General features: G+C 44.9%; 1 protein-coding gene across 5 annotated transcripts in view; it reads left to right on the plus strand.

The window, feature by feature from the left end:
• Positions 1–24374, plus strand: part of LRP1 (LDL receptor related protein 1) — a 314902-nt gene that overhangs the window by 215365 nt on the left and 75163 nt on the right. For all 5 annotated transcript variants that reach the window (XM_033137230.1, XM_033137222.1, XM_033137247.1 and 2 more), the window contains 15 exons: positions 2265–2432; positions 3032–3214; positions 4446–4646; positions 5321–5566; positions 7297–7494; positions 10963–11167; positions 12112–12276; positions 14051–14295; positions 15867–15998; positions 17535–17762; positions 18054–18228; positions 18702–18796; positions 20955–21104; positions 23201–23344; positions 23770–23895. In XM_033137230.1, coding sequence (XP_032993121.1) covers positions 2265–2432; positions 3032–3214; positions 4446–4646; positions 5321–5566; positions 7297–7494; positions 10963–11167; positions 12112–12276; positions 14051–14295; positions 15867–15998; positions 17535–17762; positions 18054–18228; positions 18702–18796; positions 20955–21104; positions 23201–23344; positions 23770–23895 — 2661 coding nt within the window. The remainder of the gene's footprint in view (positions 1–2264; positions 2433–3031; positions 3215–4445; positions 4647–5320; positions 5567–7296; positions 7495–10962; positions 11168–12111; positions 12277–14050; positions 14296–15866; positions 15999–17534; positions 17763–18053; positions 18229–18701; positions 18797–20954; positions 21105–23200; positions 23345–23769; positions 23896–24374) is intronic.

The following is a 24374-nucleotide window of genomic DNA, read 5'->3' on the forward strand; positions in this document are numbered from 1 at the left end:
TCAGGTGGCATGTGATGGAACAGCCCCCTCTCTGGCTAAGACCCTGGAGAGCTGCTGTCAGAGTAGATAATATTGGACTAGATGAGCAAATAGCCTTGCCTGGTTTAAAGCAACTTCTTAGCTTCCTGTGAGCTCTAGCAAAATTCCTAAACCTAGAATATTGTCTGTATGTTTTACCTTGCACTTAAATTCAGTAAGTAAAAACGCTAGGAGCTTGCTTGCCTAGTACACTTAAGCACACATAAGTTCAGATCGATTATTGGAACGGACACTGAATTTCAGGGAATGGGCCTAGAATATCCAGGAAAGGTGCCCCAGAGCTTCAGCCTTCCCCCAAGGCCTCAGGATCACTTTGCCCCAGTCCAGAGAAATAGGGTGTGAACTCTGTCCACTGCTTTTCATTCCCCCTTTATGTATTTCCTGTTCCGCATGCCGCCCCCGTTTAGCACATCTGTACATCACCATTTTCGTATTTGATTTCCTTTTTCATGTTGACTCGTGTGTGTGTGTGTGTGTGTGTGTGTGTTTTCACTTTGCCCACTCTTCTGTCTTCTCTGGTTGGTTTCTGTTTCAGAAAAGGATTGTGGGGATGGCTCTGACGAAAAGAATTGTCCAAAAGCTACCGGTTAGTGCATAGATCAACATGCACCACAACTCTTTCCCGCTTTCTGGTCTCTAAAATCCTTGTCACTTTTCTTCACAAGTCCAGTCACTGCAGGAAGACACAAAGCAAAACTCCCACTTCCTATCCTTAGTTTTTTCTGATGAAGATCATTTGATGTACCCATTCTGCCAATTCAAAGAGCCATTCCTGGGGCCTGCTTTCAGCTACAGTTGTTCAAATCTGTATGATGGGAGCTGCTGTCACTACTTCATGTGTCCCTCTGATACTCGGCCACTGCTTCGGTTACTCAAGTGTCAAATACTTATTTTGCTTAGCTGTGGTGATTCAGTCATGCCTTACTTGCCTTCACGTGTAAGTAGGTTCCACTTCGGTGATGCTTCCAGCCTCCAAAGAAGGGGTAGCCAGTGTGGTGCCCTTCCAGATGTTGTTGGACTCCAGCTCCCATCATCATTACTAATCAATGGCCATGTTTGCTGGGGCTGGTGGGAGTTGGAGTCCAACAAAATCTGGAGGAGCACCAAACTGGTTCCTCCTGCCCCAAAATGAGAGAGAGAGTGTGTGAAAAGCAGGTAGCAGAAAGAGAGAAAGAGATAAAAAGGAGTGGTCCCACCTCTTGCCAGCATATGGCTCCAACCAGGTTACCGCCTATGAAATGTGGCCCCACACCAACCTTGGATTAAGGCCCATTGAGCTCAGTGCTGAGTAGACATGTGTAGGATTGTGCCATGAAGGTAAGCAGGTGAACGCAAACCGAACTTAAGAGCGCCACATTCTCATGCCCTGATGCATATCAGTGTAAATGCTAGTGCATTAGATTAAGCCTGCTGGCAAGCAAAATAGGAGGGGAAGAAGGCCACTCATCATTTTGTGTACCTCCTTTTGCTCTGGAATTTGGCAAGTAGACTGCAATGATGGGAGGAGGAGAAGCAGGAGCAATGATTTAGATCACCAAAGCCAAGAGAAACTCTAGCGATACAAATGGTTTTGTCGGTCCCTGTTTTTGCTGCAGGGAGCAGAAAATCCAATAATGCAAAACAAATATGGAAACGTTTAGAGAAAAGCCCGTCCCCATTTAGAAACCGAGGAGTCCCTTAAAAGCAGCTTCAGAATCTTGAATGAGGTCTGTTCCAAACTGCACATGCACAGGCATTCACATGTACGCACACACACCATTGTATACATATAATTTGGTTTCCAAGGAATGAATAGATGTTGCTGATGCCCCAAGCCACAAGTAAGATTGGCTCCATTCCCACTGCCCCATGGTGCATGAGGTGATCTATGCAATTTCTGTGTTTTCATTTTAATTTATTGTTATTATTATTATTATTATTATTATTATTATTATTATTATTATTATTACTACTACTACTATTACTACTGCTAACGTTTTAGTTGCTTTACTACTGGCAAGAGCTCGTGGTAATGTGGGGAGCATGCTTGGCTGGAGTTTGCATGGGATGGGAATGTGCTGTTAGCTCAGACAATGGGTGCATTGCTGAAATACCTTGAGACATTCCAGCTGCTTGTCAGCCAGAGGGGTCTTCTTCCAGAGGCTGTGTGGGAAGGGTAGCTCCTACGCCTGCAGACCTAGGCAGCCCCTGACCCTTCCTTCTTCCTTCCTCCCTCCTCCTTCCAGACAATGACTGCGGGGACAACAGCGATGAAGCTGGCTGCAGCCATTCCTGCTCCAGCAACCAGTTCAAATGCAACAGTGGGCGCTGCATCCCAGTGCACTGGACCTGTGATGGGGATAACGACTGTGGGGACTACAGCGATGAGACCCACGCCAACTGTACCAACCAGGGTGAGGAGGAGTCAAGATGAGCCAGGCAGCACACGCCCAGCACCAAGAACATCTTTGAAATTCTGCACAGGCAAAATTTAAATCCTGTGAGCATAGGACAGAGGAAGCTGCCTTATATGGAGTCTGACCACTGGTCCATCTAGCTCAGCATTGCCTGCTGACTGACAGTTGCTCTCCAGGATCTCAAAAAGTTCTTTCCTGATCCTACATGGAGATGCCAGGGAATGAACCTGGGACCTTATGCATGCAAAACAGATTTGTCTACCATTGAGCTGTGGTCTCCATCCCCTTACCATTGAGTTACAGCCCTTATTTGCTAACTGGGTTTAGCACTACTTACAGAGGTCTGCTGCTCTTTTGTGTTTTATTGTGCCATTTGTGCAGCTTTCCCTCTTTCTTCCCTGTGGTGGTGGTATGGGTTCCCCCCTCCCACAACCCATTCAGAATTTGAAACTTACTTGAGAGGGAATCCCCTGTTCAAAACCTACTTGGCATGACACATGTCATGCCAGCTTCCCTTACCACCTGGCTGGCTTCCAGTCCTAGTCACCAGCTGTGACCTAGTTTCACATTCTGTGCCCCTGTCATTCCATCCCCAGCCACACGTCCACCTGGAGGTTGCCACACCGATGAGTTCCAGTGCCGGCTAGACGCACTCTGCATTCCTATGCGCTGGCGTTGTGATGGTGACACTGACTGCATGGACTCCAGTGATGAGAAGAACTGTGAAGGTGTCACACACGTCTGTGATCCAAATGTCAAGTTTGGCTGCAAGGACTCTGGTAATTGTTTTGCATTGCAGAGGTGGCGATGAAGGCATCCTCATCCAGGCAGCTCTCGTGCACCTTTGCCCCAGCACCTTTGGAGAGGCAATGTGGGGTAGTGGTTGGAGTGTTTGGGTGGGGAGACCTTGGTTTGAATCTCCACTCAGTCCCCATCTCTCAGCCTTGACCAACTTCATAGATTTGCTGCAAGGATAAATGATGGGTCTGAGGAAAAATGGTGCCTGCTTTCTCCCAGGAGTTATCCTGTGCTCCTGGTTGTTTGCTCTTGCCCAAGGTAGGTAGTCAGAGGTCTGCAGTGCCATCATGTAAGGGGCTGGTTTACCCCCATATAGTCCCACTTCTGTTCCTTCAGATCAGAGGTCAGCAACCTTTTTCAGCCATGAGCCGGTCCACCGTCCCTCAGACCTTGTGGGGGGGGGCGGACTATATTTTTTGGGGGAAATGAATGAATTCCTATGCCCCACAAATAACCCAGGGGTGCATTTTAAATAAAAGCACACATTCTACTCATGTAAAAACACCAGACAGGCCCCACAAATAACCCAGAGATGCATTTTAAATAAAAAGACACATTCTACTCATGTAAAAACACAGTGATTCCTGGACCGTCCGTGGGCTGGATTGAGAAGGCGATTGGGCCGCATCCAGCCCCCGGGCCTTAGGTTGCCTATCCCTGCTTCAGATCTTTGCTGGAGACCATGTTTTGTGTTCTCTCATATTCAGAATTGCTCCAGTTCTGTCTACAAATAAGGATGATCATGCATACATACCTCTTGGTGATGTACAATTCATTGGAGGGGGTGAAATTAGCTGGTTCATGAAGCTATTAATGCTCTTGGGCACAGACTCCCTGATTGTTTCAGGCATGCAGCTAGGATACCATGACATGCAGATACTCCTTCAAAGAGCCCTTGCCTTCCTCAGATCCCCTGACTCCTTTGCACTTTTCCTTAATAAACCTTCTCTGTCAGCTAAGCTGACAACTTTCCTTTTTCTTACAGAGATTGGACTAGAACATTGTGACAGCTTTATTCCCTGAGTAGCTGGAATGTTCATGAACATTCTGTGGCATCACACCCAAATCAGCCAGTGACCCTCATAATCACTATACTGTAGAGATGCCTGTTTTAGTACCTCAGTGTCTTCAGGGGTTGTGTGTTGAAATAGTCAGTTTTGCCAGTCCCCCTTCTGGTGTTTCATACATGTTTATTGTCTCCTCTCCTTGTAGCCCGCTGTATCAGCAAGGCTTGGGTATGTGATGGGGACAATGATTGTGAGGATAACTCTGATGAAGAGAACTGTGAGTCCCTGGTATGCAAGCCGCCTTCACATACTTGTGCCAACAACACATCAATCTGCCTCCCTCCGGAAAAGTTGTGTGATGGCAGAAATGACTGCAAGGATGGGTCTGATGAAGGAAAGCTGTGCGGTGAGTGTGAGGTGGAGAACTGTCTCCAGTCTTCCTTTCTCTAGGAGCACAATGACCCAGGGGACCAGACTTGCTTTCCAGTTCTCTGTGTGTATGTTTTTGTAGGAAACCAAGACCGCTCAGCTTTGTGCCTTGTTCTGGATCTAGCAGCGACATGCTGTTATCTGTCTGGCATGGCTGATGGGGTGCCAGAACCCCCAGTTGAAATACTGCATCAGCCAGGTGCTTGCTAGGCAGCTGCAATGTTACGCTCTTAACCTTAGGTGCCCATCAGCAATATTGGGATGGTACTTTGCAACCTGTGCTTTACAGGGATGCTGTAAATATTACTGAGATTATGCATGTGCTTTGTGAATGCTCAGAAAATGCTATAAAAGTGGAAGGTTTTTATCTGTTTCTATAATGTTTTTGATTTATATTGTTCTTGAGGTGTTTGCCACCCTCGGTTCCTTTGGGAGGGTGGGCAGGATGTAAAATGAATACATAAATAATAAATATTGCTCTGTCCTTCTTGAATTTTACCATCTCTTCTTAGTCAATCAAATCAGATGGTTCTCCACCACAGTGGGCCCTGGAATAGGCAAAATGGTAGAGGCAGAGCTGTTCTTGAACAACTTGGGCATGTAGCCAGATTTCCCTTAATGATTCTGTGGTTTGTTTCTTATCTCCTATAGACCTCTGCTCTCTGAGCAATGGAGGCTGCAGCCACAACTGCACGGTTGCACCAGGTGAGGGCATTGCCTGCTCTTGCCCCTTGGGCATGGAGTTGGGTAGCGACAACAAGACCTGCCAGATCCAGAGCTACTGTGCCAAGCGCCTCAAGTGCAGTCAGAAGTGCGAGCAGGACAAATACAATGTGAAGTGCTCTTGCTACGAGGGCTGGATGCTGGAGGGCGATGGCGAGAGCTGCCGCAGCATGGGTAAGTAAATAACCCGATGGAACTTGCGTGTAAGTGTCCTACCTGTTGTGTAGGACAAGGACAAGGGTTGCGTAATAATGGTATCAGATGCATTGCAGGAATGGGTCTAGATCCTCTGCTCTATGGGCATGTGCAGGGCTGTTTCACACATTAAACAAAGAGCAGCAAGTGGTTTTCAGTATATACTCAGTAGCTGGGAGATGCTGGCTTTCTCAACTCCCTTATGAACAAATCTGTTAAATATTTTCAAACACCAGTTCATCACTTTTACCTTTTACATACTTTAAGTATATTCAGAAGGAAGGGAGGGATAGAAATTGAATAAATAACAATAATTAAAACATCCTAGTTATACAACTATTATACACAGTTGTGTGAAAAGGTGCTGCTGAGCTAGTGAAACAGCTCATTTCCCTGCAAGGTTTCTTACGAGATCTAAAGAGGTGTCACAAAGCACTTTGGGTCTGCTTCCTAGTAAGTCACCTCACATTGGAGGATGAAGTGCCCCACTGCACTTTCTGGGTTTAAAATCAATTACTTCCTTAGCTGGGAGGCTGAGGTGCTTGCTTATGAGCAGGCACAGTGCTCCATAATGTGGAAAATTGTGGAGAATTGAGGAGGTTTACTTCAAGGAAGAACTCACGTCTTTGCAGCAAGGCCTGGAAATTGACTCCCTGTGGGATGCGGCTGAAAGCTGCAACAGCATCTCCCTAGGCATATCCCATAGGGGGGAAAATGGTTTGAGTTTGTCTTTAGTCCTAGAAGAAAAACATAGAAGATGACATGGAAACCTCCACCCTTTAGGTCCACCTCTGTGGTGTCCTCTGTCCAGGATATCTGCTTCTGTTCTGCCCTGCAGGCAGACCTAGCCAGCCCCTCTGTGACAGTAGCAACACCAAGGATCTCACTTGCAACACTAAGGGCCTCTGTTGAACAGCACGGCGTTGTTAGATCTGGGTGGAGGGGAGTGGAATGTGGCCTGGGTCCCTTGAACCTGCTTTGTATGCATGATGGATATGGGGTCTGTCCAAGGTTCCTGCCTTTTTGCTAAATTAAATGGAAAAGGGAGTCCAAAAGGGGTGGGGGTGGGCAAGTGGAGTGAGGTGCAGGGACTGGGGGGGGGGGGAACCAAACGTAGTGTTTTCTGGCAGCCAAGAAACACAGCAATGTTCCTGTCATTTGGGGACTTGCCCTCATTCAGCAGTGTTGCAGTTGGCAGGCACAAGAAAGGCTGCTCTGTTTCCAGTGCCCCAGGGAGGAATGGAATTGAGAAAGTGGGGAAGGAGGGAGGGAGGGACAACAAGCTTGGTGTGTTTTTTTTAAAAGGATGCATGTTCTTCATTTGCAATAAGCCATGATTTTCCTTGTAATGATGAAGGAAAAGCTAAGTGGCCCATCATGACAAGGCTCTGGGAATTTGCACCCAGGACATGAGTAGCAAGGTGCAGCACAGCAAGCCCTTGTTCACATATCTGTCAGTACTATTGATAATTTCCAATGTCATAATGACTTATGATGATGATGATGATCGTGATTAAGTCTGCAATCTAGCTCATGGTGGGCATCAGGGATGAATTCAGAGGCTGAAAGAGCAAAGAGGAAGAGGAGGAGGAGGAGGAGAAAGTTTCCAATTCCTTATTGAAGTTACTTCAACCCCTTTCTTGTGTGTTAGTTCTAAAACACAAAAGTGCAATGGCGCCGGTAATCCACAGGCCTCTCTCAATTTTCAGACCCCTTCAAGCCTTTCATCATATTTTCCAACCGCCATGAGATCCGGCGCATTGATCTGCACAAGGGGGATTACAGTGTCTTAGTGCCAGGCTTGCGGAACACCATTGCCCTGGACTTCCATCTGAACCAGAGCTCCCTCTACTGGACAGATGTGGTGGAAGACAAGATATACCGGGGAAAGCTGCATGAGAATGGAGGTGAGTGCGTGGTATAAAGAGGTGGGTTGCCGAAGCCTTATTGTCTTCCTTAAACTCCCCCTCACACCCAAAAAGAAAAGTATTCATCTTAGTGTGAACCATTCTTCCACAGTGGGCTCATTCCTGATTTTGTGGGGGGGGGGACAGAGCTTTGAAATCCAAAGGATCAGGGAGTATTGGCACTCATGTGTCAAAATACCATTTTCTGAGCAATTGCTGAGGTCCTGCCCTGTAACAGGAAGCTTCTCGTAATGCTCAGGGAAGCTCAATAAATAGAGAGGTAGCAGACTGAGTCCCTGTGATGGGGAACAAATGCTCTTGGGGTTGATTAGATAAGCGTTTCTAATTTGTGCACAGTAATTGGCAGCCGGTTAACTTGGGGCACAGCAGGCCTTCAGTTTCAATCCAGTTCAATGAGATGTTATCCTCAAACAAGGCAGGCAAGTGTTACTAAGTACATGTGTGTGAAGGACAGGACTCTCTTAACCTGGAACCCCATAGAAGATTGACTATTGACCACCATTGTCTTTTAACTCCCCATGCTAGGGACAGTTGGCAGCTCCTTAAAAAGTACACATTAAGCCACATCTCAAAGATGCATTGAACAAGCACACCACAAAACACTATAGGAGACAACTGTCTCCAGCTCTAGGAAGTAGAAAAGAAGGTGGTCATATGTCAGTGGTTCTCTCTTCTGCCCACCCTGCTGGTTGCAGCCCTGTTTATTTCCAAGAAGGCTCACAGACCTAGACACCATAACCTTTTTACATCTGTGAACCCTCAGGATCCCACAGCATCAGGCATGACCCAGCTAAAATGTGGTCGCATCCTTTCTTCCGGCCTCCTTATTCAAAATTATTTAGTGGGCAGCAGGAGATGAGAGAGCAAGCCAAAGGAATCCTACCCTTCATTTTTGAATGGCTGTCTCTTTTCTCTGTGAGATGTTCGACATATCTGCCCATACGACAGATGGTGGAAGCCCTGTGGGAAACGGGGACGTGTGGAGAGGGCTTTGGGGAGACAGAAGCTCTTCAGTGTGAGCCGATCCGTCTGTCCTCTGCCCTTTGCTGGCCTCATATAAGCTGCAGCATTCAGTCCGCTTGTTAATGATACTGTCTTTCTTTTAAATGCTGATCATTATGTGGGAGTTAATTAGCATTCCAGGAGTTTCCTTAATTGTAATTACAGCCTGACAGTTGCCTCAACAAAGAGCGGGAGCCTAACCTGATTAGTGCCTCCAAGAGGCTGATGATTTCAGATAGGTGGAGACCTCGGGTGGCAGTAGGGCACCAGGGTGCAGCTGGGAAGGGTCCAACTGCAGGGAGGCAGACTCAGTAGAAATAAGAACTGCCACCTTTAGCTTGGCTGTGGCTTTCTAGAAAGTGACAGCCTTTTTTGGTAGGGAGCCTAATTTGATTAGCCAGCCCATAGCCTTCTCTCTTGTTCTCAACAGCTGCATCTGAAATGATGTCTTAGCACTCCACATTGCCCAAGGCTAGGATACACACACACACACACACACACACACACACACACACACACACTACATTTCCACCTCACCTTTCCTCCAAGGACCTCAAGGTGGCATACATGGCTCTCACTCTGCGATAGCCAGCCGCTGCCTCTCAGTCCTTAACCTGAGTGTGCATTTGAGCCCTGGTCTCCCAGGTCCTAGTCTGACACTCAGCCATGACACACCACTCAGGTTCAGTTCCTGACCAGAGTTTTGAGTGAGTTCTGAGTCATGCTTGCTGGAGGCCCAAGTACTTATGCATATGTTACATTTTATCCCTTGGTTGCTGCATTGAAAGGGACTGTGCACACATGCGTATGTGTAGCTGAAGCCTCATCTTAGTGAAATGGGAACAGATGGCAGCTACCTTGGAGAAACTGCAGTTTTACCCCCGGGGAGGGGTTTTCAAATTGTGGTCTGTGGACTACCAGTGGTCTGCAGGCTTCATTCAGGTTGTCTGCAGCATTCATACTGATTTTTAATTGTATTTTTATTGCTTTTTCTTACATTGTGTTTTATTGCATTACACTTTGAATTTTATGGAAAGCAAATTGTAATACAATTAAATGTAAGGAATAAAAGAAGCAATAAAAATGCAGTTAAAAACCATGCAGCATCTAGCACACGGCAGCACAGCTGCTGCAGTAGGCAGAAACATAATTATGTGCTGTACCACGACCCTCAGGAATTTTCAAGTGGTCAGTGCAGGAAAAATGGCTTGGGAGCTATTGCCCATGGGGAAATACTTATATAGTTAATTAAAACATTCCTATCCTGCTTTTCAGTCAGTAAGGCTCACAGAGCAGTTTACATTAGAATAAAAGTAAGACAGTCCCTGCCTGCAGGCTTGCAATCTAAAATACTTGACACAGAGGAAAAGAGGATGTGGAGGGAAGAGAAAAGCATTAAATATTACGTTTGTTTCTTGCAATGAAAACTTTAGAACCAAATCACACAACAATTATTCACTTGGCATTTGGGAAGAGAGCCAGCAAATGAATTCCTGAGCCGATTCTCGAACGTCCCACTTGGAACAAACTCAGAGGCACGCGTTGACAAGTTCTTTTCTAGAATTGTTGGTGCTTTTTATTATAGCTGGATACTACAGCTATGTATTTTCTCTCTGCCACAGATTCCCTCTGCCCCATAGCAGTATCTTACAGGGGGGCAAAGGCAGGCACCTCCCTAGCATGTTACACATTTTTATTTGCCTTCAGGAATAAGAATGGGAGGATGACTGGATCAGAAATGGCTGAGAGACATTGGAAGATGTGAGGTTTTTAAGGGAAATGCATTAAAATGTAAAAGGCACTGCCAGGGAGGGAGGATGGTACTTCTTTGCCCACTGTAGTCTCCAATAATACTCCTTTACAAAAGTCATCTACCCTTGGGCAGGATATATAGATGTATACTCAGTCTTATCAACAGGCTAAGTAACAGTTTCTATCCGTCGGCTGTTAGGCTGCTGAACGGAAAATAATATGGTGCAACTGACTTTTGGGGTTGGTGTGTTGTGCGACAAGCACACAGAGTGCAATGAGATTGAGTGTCTGGGGGGGGGAGGAAGGGAGGCTTGGTTAATTTCATTGTGCATAGTTTGTACATTGACAATAAAGGTATTATTATTATTAAAAGGCAAACATTGGATTTAGAACACAGCATGCAAACCTGGCTAGTAAATAAGGAAATTTGGGTTGGAAACAAACAGCAGAAGACACACCTTCTGCAAGTATGGGAGTCTGGAAAGGAGTAACCACCAAAATAAATGGGATCAGTTGCAATTTGAGGGAAAGGCAAGGCTTTGGGTTGAAGAACAGGACTCCAAGTACGTGGTTCAGAGGGCTGCAGAATTGTGAACAGCGGTTTTAACTATAAAGGTGGAGCTTGGATGGGAACGGCTGGTGTGAGATCAATAGCTACTGATTGCTCCTGTGTTCCTCCCATCTTTCTCACAGCCTTGACCAGCTTTGAGGTGGTGATCCAGTATGGCCTGGCCACCCCCGAGGGACTTGCTGTAGACTGGATTGCTGGCAACATCTACTGGGTGGAGAGCAACCTGGACCAGATTGAGGTGGCTAAGCTTGATGGGACCATGCGGAGTACTTTGCTGGCTGGGGACATTGAGCACCCTCGGGCCATTGCCTTGGATCCACGATGCGGGTATGGCATTGAATGGAATGGGGCCGAGATGGGGGATGGGGTCAAAAATGTTGCTCCCTCCCTTGGGTGCTCTGCCACAGCTTGCCCAAACAGACTTGGGCAAAACCTTTCTGAGATTCATTGGTAGTTCGTAGCCCATTATTCAGTGCCTTTTGCTGGAGGGAGCAAGTAAATGAAGTCGTGGTTGTGAAAACATATGCAGGTCTAGGACAGGACTCTGTGCATTCATTTTGTCTGAGTGCTGCAAAAGCATGTACAGTGGTACCTTGGTTCTCGAATGTAATCCGTTCCAGGAGTCTGTTCAGCTCCCGAAATCGTTCAAAAACCAAGGCGCAGCTTCCGGTTGGCTGCAGGAGCTTCCTGCACTCAATCGGCAGCCGCAGCGGATGTTTAACTTCCAAAAAACGTTCATGAACTGGAACACTCACTTCTGAGTTTGTGGCATTCGGGAGCCAATTTGTTCGACAACTAAGCCATTCGAGAACCAAGGTTCCACTGTACTGTCAGCATTGGGTGTTGCATTTTCCACAGAGAGAATATCTTTAATTTGTCTGTTGAAAGAATTCTATGATAATTCACATCAATTTTCTGAACTTGGCTCTCTTGATGATGGGGGCTGGGGGTGAGTGGAGCGCATATTCCTGTGCATAAAGGTGGTGAGAACACTGCTGAAATAAGGCATGGCCCTTTTTAACCACACCCGGCAGGGATGTTTCATGCTGTTCACCTTTGTTCCTCTAAAGGCAGCTATAGATAGTAGGAAAGCATATTAATTGGTGATTGATAACCAATCTCCAGACAAGGGCTTAGTATCTCAAGGCAAAAGCTGCTAAGATCTCAGCTCTTGTAGAATTACGGAAGCTGTTTAGGTCCTGAACCTGAACAGCTGGAGAGGAGCCATGCCTGCCTCATCACTTGCGTATCTCCTTCCTCTTTCCTCCCAGGATTCTCTTCTGGACGGACTGGGATGCAAGCCTGCCCCGCATTGAGGCAGCGTCCATGAGCGGTGAGGGCCGGCGTGTCATCCACAAGGAGACCGGCTCAGGAGGCTGGCCTAATGGACTCACTGTTGACTACCTGGAGAAGCGCATTCTGTGGATAGATGCCAGGTGTGTAATGTCCCTCCACCAAATATTATCTGGTTTAGATTTTAGGGCAGTAGCTAGTAATTTTGGTAAAATGGAATTCTTTCTGCACAAAAAGCCTGTTTGGTGCCATTGTTTCTGTTGCCTGATATGTGTAGGTTGATCGAGGTATGGGTGTGTGTGTGTGTTGGTATGGAATTTGTGTATTGAATAAGTGGAATTCTATTTTCTGCACAGCTAAAAATACCCTTTGTCTGCTGTAGGTAGCTTTGTCCTGGGCTTCTTTGCAAGAAGGGCAAGAAGTAAATTTAGGAGCAGGTGGAGTTTGTGTGACTATTCAGTATTTGAGTAGAGCAGGGTGTGAGTAGAGTCCCTGTAATTGCACGTAACATTCCTGGAAAAATTTATAATGCTCCTGTCATTGCATATACAGACCCGAAAACCTGCCTTTTGGGTAGGATATACCAGTAATTAACTGGTTTTTTGTCAATAATAATCATAGTCCATTTGTTTATATACCACATTTTCTACAGGTTTGCGCTCCAAGCCATTTATTTTTTTTTAAAAAAACAGTCAAGTACAATAACCATTGAAATTACAATATTTTTAGAGCACAAACAGTTCCACAATTAACAATTCTTTGGTAATATATCAAAGAAAATTAAGTGAGCATAAAGCTTACCAACAGTCTAATTGATATCCAAAAGTAACCTCCCCCCTTCTCTGCTTAACTTTTGATCTAAAATCAAAAGACCATAAAATTCTTCACAGCAGTTCCTTTACAAAAGAGTCTTAGAGCAAGAGGACCAGATGTGAAAGGTGGAAGCAGTTGTCCTCAGACCCCCGGGCCTATTACTCTGAGCCTTGGGTATACTGTAATATACTATGATACCCACTCATACACATTCATTTTCTATCTCCCGGTAACTGTATGAATAATTAAAAAATTAGTGTAATCAATCCCTGGATGCAGAAGTAATAAATTGAGTAGTAGGTCCTAGGGTAGTATAATAAGTGTTTGTGTGTGTGCACGTGCGTGTGTGCAGTTAACAGATCCAAACAGATTATATGAATATCTTGGCCAGTTTTTGAAAGATTGATTTCATGCCGGCTTGCTTTCTGAAATTGAAAGCCAGAACACCTCCGCATGAGCAGATTGTCAGCAGATACTGAAGGTTCTTGCCCTCCTTCCTCTCTGCTCTGCTCTTTCCACTCTCATGTGGCTAGTGTTCCACTTCCATCTTGCACACATCAAACGTTCTGCTTATAGCCACTTGCTCCTTCTGTGCCCCATTCCTAGCCACTGCCATAGGAGGCTCTTTTGGCTGTGCCACTGCACAGTGAAGTCCAAGGTGTTTGGGTCATCTTGGTAGTTTGCAGAACCCGCTCCCACTGGAGGTGTGTCTGATGCCATCATGGCATGTTTTCTATCAGTGGGTGAAGACACCCTTCTTTTCCCAGAGGTGAGAATGATTGCTATAAGCAATCACCCCACTACCTTCTGCAGAGTAAGGAAAAGTAAAGTTTTCCTTCACTTTTAGGGAAGCTTTTAATGTCTGATGAATTATTGTATTTTAATATTGTGTTGGAAGCCACCCAGAGTGGCTGGGGAGGCCCAGCCAGATGGGCGGGGTATAAATAATAAGTTGTTGTTGTTGTTGTTGTTGTTGTTTTGATTATTGTTTAATTGCAATTGTTACTTGTTTTATTGAATTGTTGTATCCTGGTTTAAGAGTCGGTAAGAAATGCACACAAAGAAACAAAGAAATTAAAGGAAATCTGCCCTGTTCCTCCACAGGTCCGATGCTATCTATTCTGCCCTCTACGATGGTACAGGCCACATTGAGGTGCTCCGAGGGCACGAGTATCTGTCGCACCCCTTTGCTGTCACACTTTATGGTGGTGAGGTATACTGGACTGACTGGCGCACGAATACCCTGGCCAAGGCCAACAAGTGGACAGGCCACAATGTCACTGTTGTGCAGAGAACCAACACGCAGCCCTTTGACTTGCAGGTCTACCATCCCTCTCGCCAGCCTCTAGGTGAGCTGTGACAAGGGAAAGGCAGAGGAGGAGGGCACCGCAGGAAATTCTGTGAAGGCAGGTAGCGGGAGGCAGGCTGAAGCTTCCTTTGCTCACAGCTACACTTAAGATTGCCAGGTCCAGTCCTGGGTTTCTAAAGTGTGAGAGCTTGGATGCAGCAGGATAGCATGCAGCAATGGTCCTCTCCTGATTCCTAAATGACAGGGTCATAGGAAGGGGTCTTTTCCCAGGTGAGACTATTTGCCCAACTGGCTCAGCATTGCCTACCCTTTCTGGCATCAGCTCTCCAGAATCTGAGGCAGGCAAATTGCCTGTCCCTCATCCTTTTACAAACCAAAACCAGACACAACAGAGACTGCACCAGGGGCCTTCTGCATGCAGAGCATGTGTTCTGCAACTGAGCTGCAGGTTCTGCAACTGAGCTTATCAACCAATAAATTGGATAAATGAAATATTAAATAAAAATTAATCCTAGGTCAAGCTGTCCGGTCCACCTAGCCCAGTAATGTCACCCTGGACTGACAGTAGGTTTCCAGGGGCTCATGCAGAGCTTTTTCCCAGCACAACATGGAGATGCCATAACCTGGGACCTTTTCTGTGAAATTATGTGCTCTGCCAATGAGCTACAGGCCTTCCCAACAACCCGTTGCCCCATGCCTGCTTTGACCTGCAGATGGGACTTGGAATGCCCCATGTAACTGGAAGAGAGGGTCAATGGGCTGTTGGAGTAGGAGGAGCCACAGCTGGGTCCTGTCTCGTTGCCTCAGGGGTCCTCAAGAGAGAGGTAGAATCTCTTGGGACACTGTCTTGTGGGGATGTGGTTCCATTTTAAAATTATTTCAAGGAATTTGGTTGTTCCTGTGAATCTTTCAAAGTACTGTGTGGTAGATAAACTCATTACCTTCTTGTGTGGTAGAGAGATGAATTTCTGTGTGGTCCTGGTGGCAAGAAAAGCTTTGTAAGCCATTATTAGTTAGGTAGCCGAAGGAGATGGAGGATTGATGTGCACAGCACTTTTCAGAGTAACAGAAGCAAATAAATGAAAAAATAGCAGGTCCCTCCCTGTCCCCCAAGGACTTAATCTATGATTTAATGTTGGTGAGGCAACACAGTGAAGGGAGGCCAAGCAAAGGTAAACAAGCTATGCATATTGACAGCTGCAGGTGCTTCAGCTTTGTTACATAAAACCAGTTGAAAACATGACTGCAGATCCACATGAAGATTTTAACGCAATGTAGAGACAGCACTTTTCCTTGGTGCAGAGTGGTTCTTACTGGAAATCTGGGATTTGTATAGTAGGCTTTAGGGTTGGCTTTCTTTCATTGTTCCTTATGTTTGCATGCAGACGTGCACTTTGGTGGCTGTGTAAGACAGGGCTGGAGAAAGCAGAGATCCAGTCCTGTGCTGCCAACCTATCCAGATCTCCCTTTCCCAGCCAGCTTTATGTCACCTGTGCCTTGGCCCTCTCAAGGAGAGCTATGCTTCACTCTCTCTTTACAGAAGGACTGTTCTTTCAGGATTGGGGTGGGGATCTTAACCTTTTCTCTCCAGCACTTTGTTTGTTGTTGCAGCTCCCAACCCTTGTGAGGCCAATGGAGGAAAAGGCCTTTGCTCTCACCTCTGCCTTATCAACTACAATAGCACCTACTCCTGTGCCTGTCCCCACCTGATGAAGTTGGCCAAGGACAACGCCACATGCTATGGTAAATGAAGAATGGAGGGGCTTTGGTCCTCTCTCAGTCCTAGAGACCCACCCCAAAAGATTTGGGGCAACAGTGCAAAAGTGTATCATCTTAGTTGGTGTGGCTCCTTGACCCTGTTATTCCTACCTGCTTTGCAGACAGATAAGGTTCCCGCAGGTCCTTTGGCCTTTGGGAATGCAGTACAGAGAGTGAGCAATGAAAACCCCGTGTAGGCACACTCCAAGTCAGATCCATTAAATCCATGGACATGTAGACAGTGGGTTCATCTAGGACTTCTTGGCTTAGCTCCCAGACAGGCTGCAGCATGAGGGATCAGCTGCAAATGAGGATAGGAGCTTTTGAGCAGGACCCTTTTGTCCTTGACACACTTTAAGATATGCCTGGATGAGTCTCAGGTTTGTTTCCTCACCACCTCCCCTCTTCTCGTTTGGTACAGCCAAGAACAGTGAGGAGAAGAAAAGCTTTCACTCCTGCTTTTCAACTAATCAGAGTTCCTTGTTACACCTAAACCTGGGGAACTCTGGTTAGTTTAAACTCTGGTTTGTTCAAACAAGCCAGGGTCAAAGTATGATTTATGATCCTTGCATATTCATTAACCAGAGTTGAAACAATCCAGAGTTCCCTATGTTTATATGTAATGGGGTATTCTGGTTAATTTGAAAACAGTGACAGATTTTTCTAACGTCCTCACTGCTTTGTGTCAGAGGAGGGAGAAGGGTTTGTGTATGAACCCTAGGCTTGTTCATTTATGGCCCTGATAATTGAAAGCTGTTTTAAACTATTGTCTTCTCCTTTAGATTCTACAGAACCATATTTAGATACTTGGGTTGTTTCCATAGCAGTGTGTGAAACTACATGCCAAAGTCACATTAGAATGACACTACATGTAGACCTGCTTGGAGTGAAGGGCAGAACTGCAATCTTGCCATTCTCTGAGCTTGTTGCCTTACATTGTAATTCTCAGCTTAGGCACTGAAATACCTTGGAACAAAGCAGTTATTGTTTTTTATTTCACATTTAACAGTAGGTTGCTCAAGGGAACATTCAGCATAAAGAGAAAATAACAGGATCTCAGTGAAAATGTATAGAAGTCACTTTTCAAGAAAAAGGATTGTGAAAAAGTGAAATGCTAGAACTAGTTGAAATATGGGAAGTGGTCCCAAAACTGCTTTGTTGGTTGTTGCAGATGTGATGGGGGCAAGGGTCATGGAAAATACTGTCTTTTTACCTCTAAGAAGGAGTGATGTGATAAGACCATGAGAATAGTCCTGTTGGATCAGGCCAAATGCCAGCCCAGATGTGTTTTACAATTAGTAACTGCTGACAGATAGCTTATCAACTAAATGCTGAGGGATTGCAGAAACAAGCTAGCTGTGGTTTGAGGCCTGAGCAAAATGGATTCAAACAAAAATGGAGTTTAACAGGTCAATAATAAACACTCCCCCTTCATTAGTATCTGGCAAACAAACGTGCTTTGTATCTGCTAAGCCCTGACTGGAGTGAGTTCCCATTATGCGTTTTTGTCCCCTTCTCCAGAGTTTAAGAAGTTCCTGCTCTATGCCCGCCAGATGGAGATCCGTGGGGTTGACATTGACAACCCATACTACAATTACATCAACTCCTTCACGGTTCCCGACATTGACAACGTCACTGTAGTTGACTATGACGCCATGGAGCAGCGGATCTACTGGTCAGATGTCCGCACACAAACCATCAAGCGGGCATTCATCAATGGGACAGGCGTGGAAACAGTTGTGTCTGCAGGTGGGGGGACTGCCTGTCATCCCATTTCTCTACTTGCTTCCTTGCATCCCTACAGCATCCCTGCAGTACATGCTGTCCTTTGGAATGGATTTGCCAGATGGATTTAGAACCTTTTGTGAAATGCAGTAGTCAAGTGGAATACATTGGCATGCTTATCTTGTTATAACCTGTGCTATATGAACCTAAAGCTCTTGCAGCTTCTCATCTGTGCTCTACAGGCGCCTTCCTTTTTTGTTGCTTTAGCTCTGTCTACCCTCATTTCACAATTTCTCCACCCTCATTGCCTTGCAGACCTACCCAATGCCCATGGCCTAGCTGTGGACTGGGTCTCCAGGAACCTTTTCTGGACAAGCTACGATGCCCACAAGAAACAGATCAATGTCGCCCGGCTAGATGGCTCATTTAAGAATGCTGTGATTCAGGGACTGGACAAGCCTCACTGTTTGGTTGTACATCCTCTCAAAGGGTGAGTCTGGCAGAACAAGAGATTCTGTAGAAAGAAGGTAGTCAATAGGGTTAGAGTTTGAATGACAGCTCCAGGATAGTATAGCGTTTTTTCTACCAAATTAGCTAGTTTTGCTTTTACCTCCCCTTGTAGCTCTATGTTAATGTAAACCTGTTCAGTTTATCTGAATCTCTGATTCTCCAGGTGTTTGGGGCACTTTGATTTAGTAAGTTTACTCTTGAGTAGTACAAGGAGAGCTAATCAATTGCAACTCATGGGTTGGATTCAACATCTGGGGAAAAATTAGCCTGGCATCTCCTTTTCCCTTGTCCCAATGATTCTAATTAAGGTGTATTAAAACAATTTTGCTCATAATTAGACCTGTAAAAAAAGGGTTAATAATTGAGCCTGCAAGAAAAATAAGTTGTAGTTGAACTAGTAATGATAGAAGTACTAGTGATAATAAGTGGTCTTCCTATTTGCCTCTGTTACAGCAAACTCTTTTGGACTGATGGAGACAACATCAGTGTCGCCAACATGGATGGCAACAACCGTACCCTGCTCTTCACAAACCAAAAGGGGCCTGTTGGTATGGAGACTGTGGCACACTGTTGTATGCCTAAGAACTTAGTCTGTACCTAATAGAGGCAGAACTCACTAGCCCCCCTTAGCATGTTGGTGTCAGTTTGAATGCTGCAGCTCTTGGCTCACTTCCATGTCTAGGATTGTCTGTGATGATTGGAATAACCCTCGGCCAACATAACCCACTGAAATCACAGCTCTAGGTTAGGTGTAGTGAATTTGTGGCCCGCCCAGATGTTGCTGAACTCCAACTCCAGTCCTCTTTGTCCATTGACCATGCTTGCTGGGGCAGGTTGGAATTGTAGTTCACTCACATCTGGAAGGCCAGTTTCCCCAACTTTGCTCTAGTGCATCTGAAAAGGTTGTAATAACCTTCACACAACAGGTGTCAACCACCTTCATCTGTCAATGTCCCCTCCTGGTATTTGTGTGTCTCTGTTTCACTTGTCAGGTTTCTGTGGGCCAAAAAAGCTCAGTTCACATTCTCTCTAGTTCTGTGTTCATTTTACTTACTTACTTACTTACTTACTTACTAAATTTTAAAAATTATACCCCATTTTGGGAGGAACTTCCTCCACAAAGCAGCCTACAATCTAAATAAAAACCAGCTTCACCTGACAATAAATTATAAAAGTGCAAAATACAGTAACAAATAATAAACCAGAATAAAAAGCAAAGTACTGAAAAAAATATAATGCAAATTGTAAAAAAGTGTATTAAGATATAAAAGTGAACAAGAATTAAAACTGCAAAAGTGGCTTTTGCAGTTTTAATTCTTGTGCATTTATTCACAGAAAAAGAGAAATGGAAACTATGGGCAACCTTCGAAGAGAGGCACACATTTCTCTTATGTTGTGAATAAATGCACATGCGCTGGCACACATGAAATTTATTGCAGCAAAGCTCAAAACACCAATGCAACACTCACAGTCATGTTTTTCCGTGGCCTTCAGCCCATATTGCAAATTCCTTGTCATTTCTGGATATCTAGCCCCTCTCTGAATTCTGCAAAAACCTCATCCCTAGTCTTATGACTCAGTCTGGGGATCAGAACAGGATTGTTAACCTTTTAAACCAAAAAGTGTGTGCCAATGTGATCAAGTCTGTGACACACAGCCCTGGATCTTTCCTAGCAAGGGAACATACTGGCAAATAACTGGACCAAAAACAGATGTTCAAAAGCTTTGTTTCCTTACCAGATTTTACATTAGCTATCCTAGTGTAAAATTAGTATCTTCTCCCCAATGGAAAGTTACACTTGAAAAAGGAGAAAATAGGAATTGGAGAGAAGGATTTATCCTACCTGGGCACACTCACTCTAATCCACATCCACGCCAAGGATGGAATGATATGCATCCGCAAAGGATCCTGGCCAGGGATTGCAGCAGGCAAAAATAGGAAAAGGGGAGGTGTGAGAGAAGTTGGTGCTGTGGACATACGTAGGCCCCAAGTCTCTGCGTATTAAATAGCAAAGTCCAAAATGAATCAAGTTCAGCTTGATTCTCACACCTCACCGTCCACCATCTCCTGATCTTGCTTCTTTTCAACCCTCTGAAAGGGGGGGGGGAACACACATTCACATATCCCAAGTATCATTTCTGTTTGTTGGTGGCTTTATATCACAGTTTCTACTAGTGAACTGAAAACTTTCATTTATTATGATAAGTTTTCAGTCTATCTGAGTTAAATAAACAACTTTAAAATGGAGAAGCCACCCAAGTGAAACTGACACAGAAACCTCACAGATTCACTAAGTACAAGAATGTAAGTTTACCAGCCCCCTTCTCCCCCCTCTTCTCTCCAGCCTCATATTGTATACAACATTAATGTCTCACATTGGAATGTAACTGATCTGTAGAAAAGACTATGAAGTGAATATAGAGACAATGCACATACTTTTGTAACCCAATAAAATCTTTAATAAAAAATTATATTTTTAAAAAATGAAAGGACGGCAAAGTAAGGGTTGGTTTTTTAAGGAATGTGTTAGTGTAGAAATCGGATGTGGACAGACTTGCGAATGAATGCCCATGAAACTGACATGGACTGCAAATAGTGTGACTTGCCCATCTCTACTGCACATTCACAGGCTGCAATTAACACCTTCAGATTTCATTGATGATGCTGTTGTTCCTCCTTCATGCTGGACTATTCTCTCCTAACAGGGCTCTCCATTGACTACCAGGAAAGCAAGCTGTACTGGATCAGCTCTGGTAGTGGTACCATCAATAGGTGCAACTTGGATGGTAGTGGCTTGGAGGTATTGGAGACCATGAAGAACCAGCTACGCAAGGCCACAGCATTGGCTATCATGGGTAAGAGTCACTGTGCTGAGTTTGGGTGCTATTGCGACAGCAGTCTGGTAAGCAACAATGAGAAGAGGGTCATATATAAGCATCATATCCATGGACTTTTCTATTGGCTGTTTTTTGGAGAAGATACCACGCATGTAAATTGTTTAATGCACAGTACACATTTTTTTCTCTCAAGTCTGTGCTTCTGTTTTGGATGCATTGCATTTTTCAGACAATTAAGCAGCAATTTTCTGTTACTGAGAAGATGCTGCTCTACCTCCAGATACAATATTAGCTATTTTTGCAAAGGGTATGAATTTTTCATAGGCTGCCACCTTCATCCTTAAAGTGATAAACATTAATTTCCTTCCATCAAGTTTTATAATGAGAAATAAATCCACTTTCCCCGTTGAGACCTTGATTCACATCATTAAATCTTTGTACCTGTTCTCATTATAATATCTGTTGGAAGCAATTAAACTGTAAAATGAAGATCCCACTGCTGTATTTTTTTTAAAAAAAAATTAAGCAGCTACCTTTATATGTTTGATGGCTATTTTTCATTCCATTTTAACATCAGTTTATGAAAACTTGGTACTTTATAAATCAAATATTATGAAGGCACTGCAAAAGATGAGCTTCCAATGGGCTTCTGCTTGTGCAATGGGGCTTTCTCCCTCTCCCCCCATGTATACCCACACCCCTGAAATTGGCTCAGGGGGGGCAAGAGAACCCCTCAAACAGTGCACAGGGGGAGAAGAGTGGGGGTTGTTCTGTCTGGCAAGCTGAAACCTTAGCATGACGTTGAATTCCTCCCATTTATTTTAGCTTTTTTCAATGTTTTTTAAAGTGTCGTGCTTCACCTAGGACCCCTGTTCTATGCATGCATGCACACAGCAGATGCTGTTTTCTAGTAGGAGGCAAAAACATACACATCAAGTAGAAAGAATACGCTCTCCTTCCTTGCTGTGTGTATTTTCCTGCTCACTGTTACAAAAAAATGAGCATATTTTTAAAATAATTTTTGTGGGAGGCGCCACATTCTTCCTTTCTATTGTTTGCATGTGCACCTCTTGAATATATTCTTAAGGGAGGGTCAGACAACAGAACAGCTCTCCCCCCCCCCCCCCACAGCAAGATATTAACTCATAGTAAGGTTTTAAAAAGGTAAACGACCCCTGGATAATTACGTCCAGTCAAAGGTGACTATGGGGTTGTGGCGCTCCTCTTGCTTTCAGGCCGAGGGAGCCAGTGTTTGTCCACAGATAGCTTTCCGGGTCATGTTGCCAGCATGACTAAACCACTTCTGGCGCACAGAGGACTGTGACGAGTGCCAGAGCGCACGGAAATACCATTTACCTTCCCGCCATAGCGATAGCTATTTATCTACTCATGCTGGTGTGCTTTTGAACTGCTAGGTTGGCAGAAGCTGGGAAAGAACAATGGGAGCTCACCAATCAGCAAGCCGAAGAGGCTCAGTGGTTTAGACCACAGCACCACTTGTGTCCCAAACTAACTCATATTATGTGCAAGTGGGAATTATGCTAAGGTATTGTGAAGGCTTTGTAAGACTATCTCAAAAATACTAAAATGCACAATATTTTGCCTGATAATGTAGAAAAGCAGGGTAATGTGGAGTCTTGTAAATCGCTTCCAATGTGGGTCAGTGGACAACATTATGATCAGGATATAGGAGATGTCAGTAGCTTTGTTAAGATGACAATAATGATATGGTCTCATGCAACCACTTTACGCCTTCCTTCATGCATGCCATGCCAGGAAAAAAAAGACTGGAAGTCTCTGTTAACTATAGTTTCCTATTATGTGCAACCTGGGAAACAATGGTTAATGGCTCCCAAACAAGCCACAATGTGTAGCCATGGTTTTAAGTTTAGCCTAATAATATCCTGGCTCACTCTTGTGAAGGTAGGAGCAAAACAGCTTCATGCAGGGTAGCCAGGATCATTCATATCTTGGTTTATTGAAGTGTGATCATCTGAATCTGGCCAGTGAATCACAGCTTGGCCACAGTGCTTGTGATTCCTGTGTCAAGTTCAGTCAGGGTATGCCCTGCCTGTAAAGGCAAACTACATAATCTTCATCTCTTTCTCTCCCAGATGATAAACTCTGGTGGGCTGATCAGGTTTCAGAAAAAATGGGCACCTGCAACAAGAAGGATGGCACAGAAGCAGTTGTGTTGCGCAACAGCACAACACTGGTCATGCATATGAAGATCTACAATGAGAGCATTCAGCTGCATGGTAAGCTCTTGGAGTGCACAGATCATAAGGGGCATTATGCAAGGGGAGGGCCTGAAGAAGCATCGTGGGAAAGTGTGAGCATTGATCAGGGCTCACTGTGGTTCCAACTCAGGAAGCAGAGAATCGGTGATGGTGTGCCAAGGCTCACATACTGTATGGAAAGATCTTGCCTGCAGTCTCATAGGAAGCCAAGCTTTGGATTTGGTGCTGATTCAACCACATTAAGTATTCACTGTGTCACTTCAAGCTCCTTGTATGACTGTCTTCTTAACATGCCCATAAAGTTCACCCTTTTTTCTGTGCCCATGGTGAAGCAAGATGGTCATGTGTGTGGTCACTTGACAGTCAAAGCTGAAGCCTGATGGTGTCTGGTTCTGTGTCAGTAGTGCCCATTTAATTCCATCATTTCACCTTCACTGTTGCAGGTACCAACCCCTGCAGTGTGAACAACGGTGACTGCTCCCAGCTGTGCCTTCCTACTTCAGAGACTACTCGATCCTGCATGTGTACAGCTGGCTACAGCCTGAAGAGTGGACAGCAGTCCTGTGAAGGTGAGGGGACCCCAGTTGACTCCTGTGGGGTTTGAGGAGAGTGGTCTGTATATCTTGAGTGATTGTGTAGCACAGCCCCACCTGGTGGCTCCTGTTTGCAGCTCAAGCTACAATTGCCCTGAGTTTGCCCTGGTTAATTATGGAGCTGTCCATGTACCATTGTGGCAGCAAATGTACACTTGGCAGGGTGCTGCAGCCGACCCCGGATCTCTCTTCCTATAGCAGACTTGTGTTTCCAAACACATATTTGTCTCCCTCACATACTGTATTTTTTGTGTAGATAATGAAAAATATAGTAGGTGTACATTGAATAAAAAAACAAAATGTGGAAGATCCCTAAGATGCAAAGAGCAAAACATAAAATTGCATGGCTAGAAAATGCCGTCAGGAGGCCACTTGCCCAAAGGTTTCTTACCCTCCCTTTAGGGCAGCTGTGGCTGCATACATACAAAGGCAAACGGACTAGGGGTCCTCCTTTA

The sequence above is a fragment of the Lacerta agilis genome, chromosome 2, assembly GCF_009819535.1.
Source record: "Lacerta agilis isolate rLacAgi1 chromosome 2, rLacAgi1.pri, whole genome shotgun sequence".
NCBI lineage: Eukaryota > Metazoa > Chordata > Lepidosauria > Squamata > Lacertidae > Lacerta > Lacerta agilis.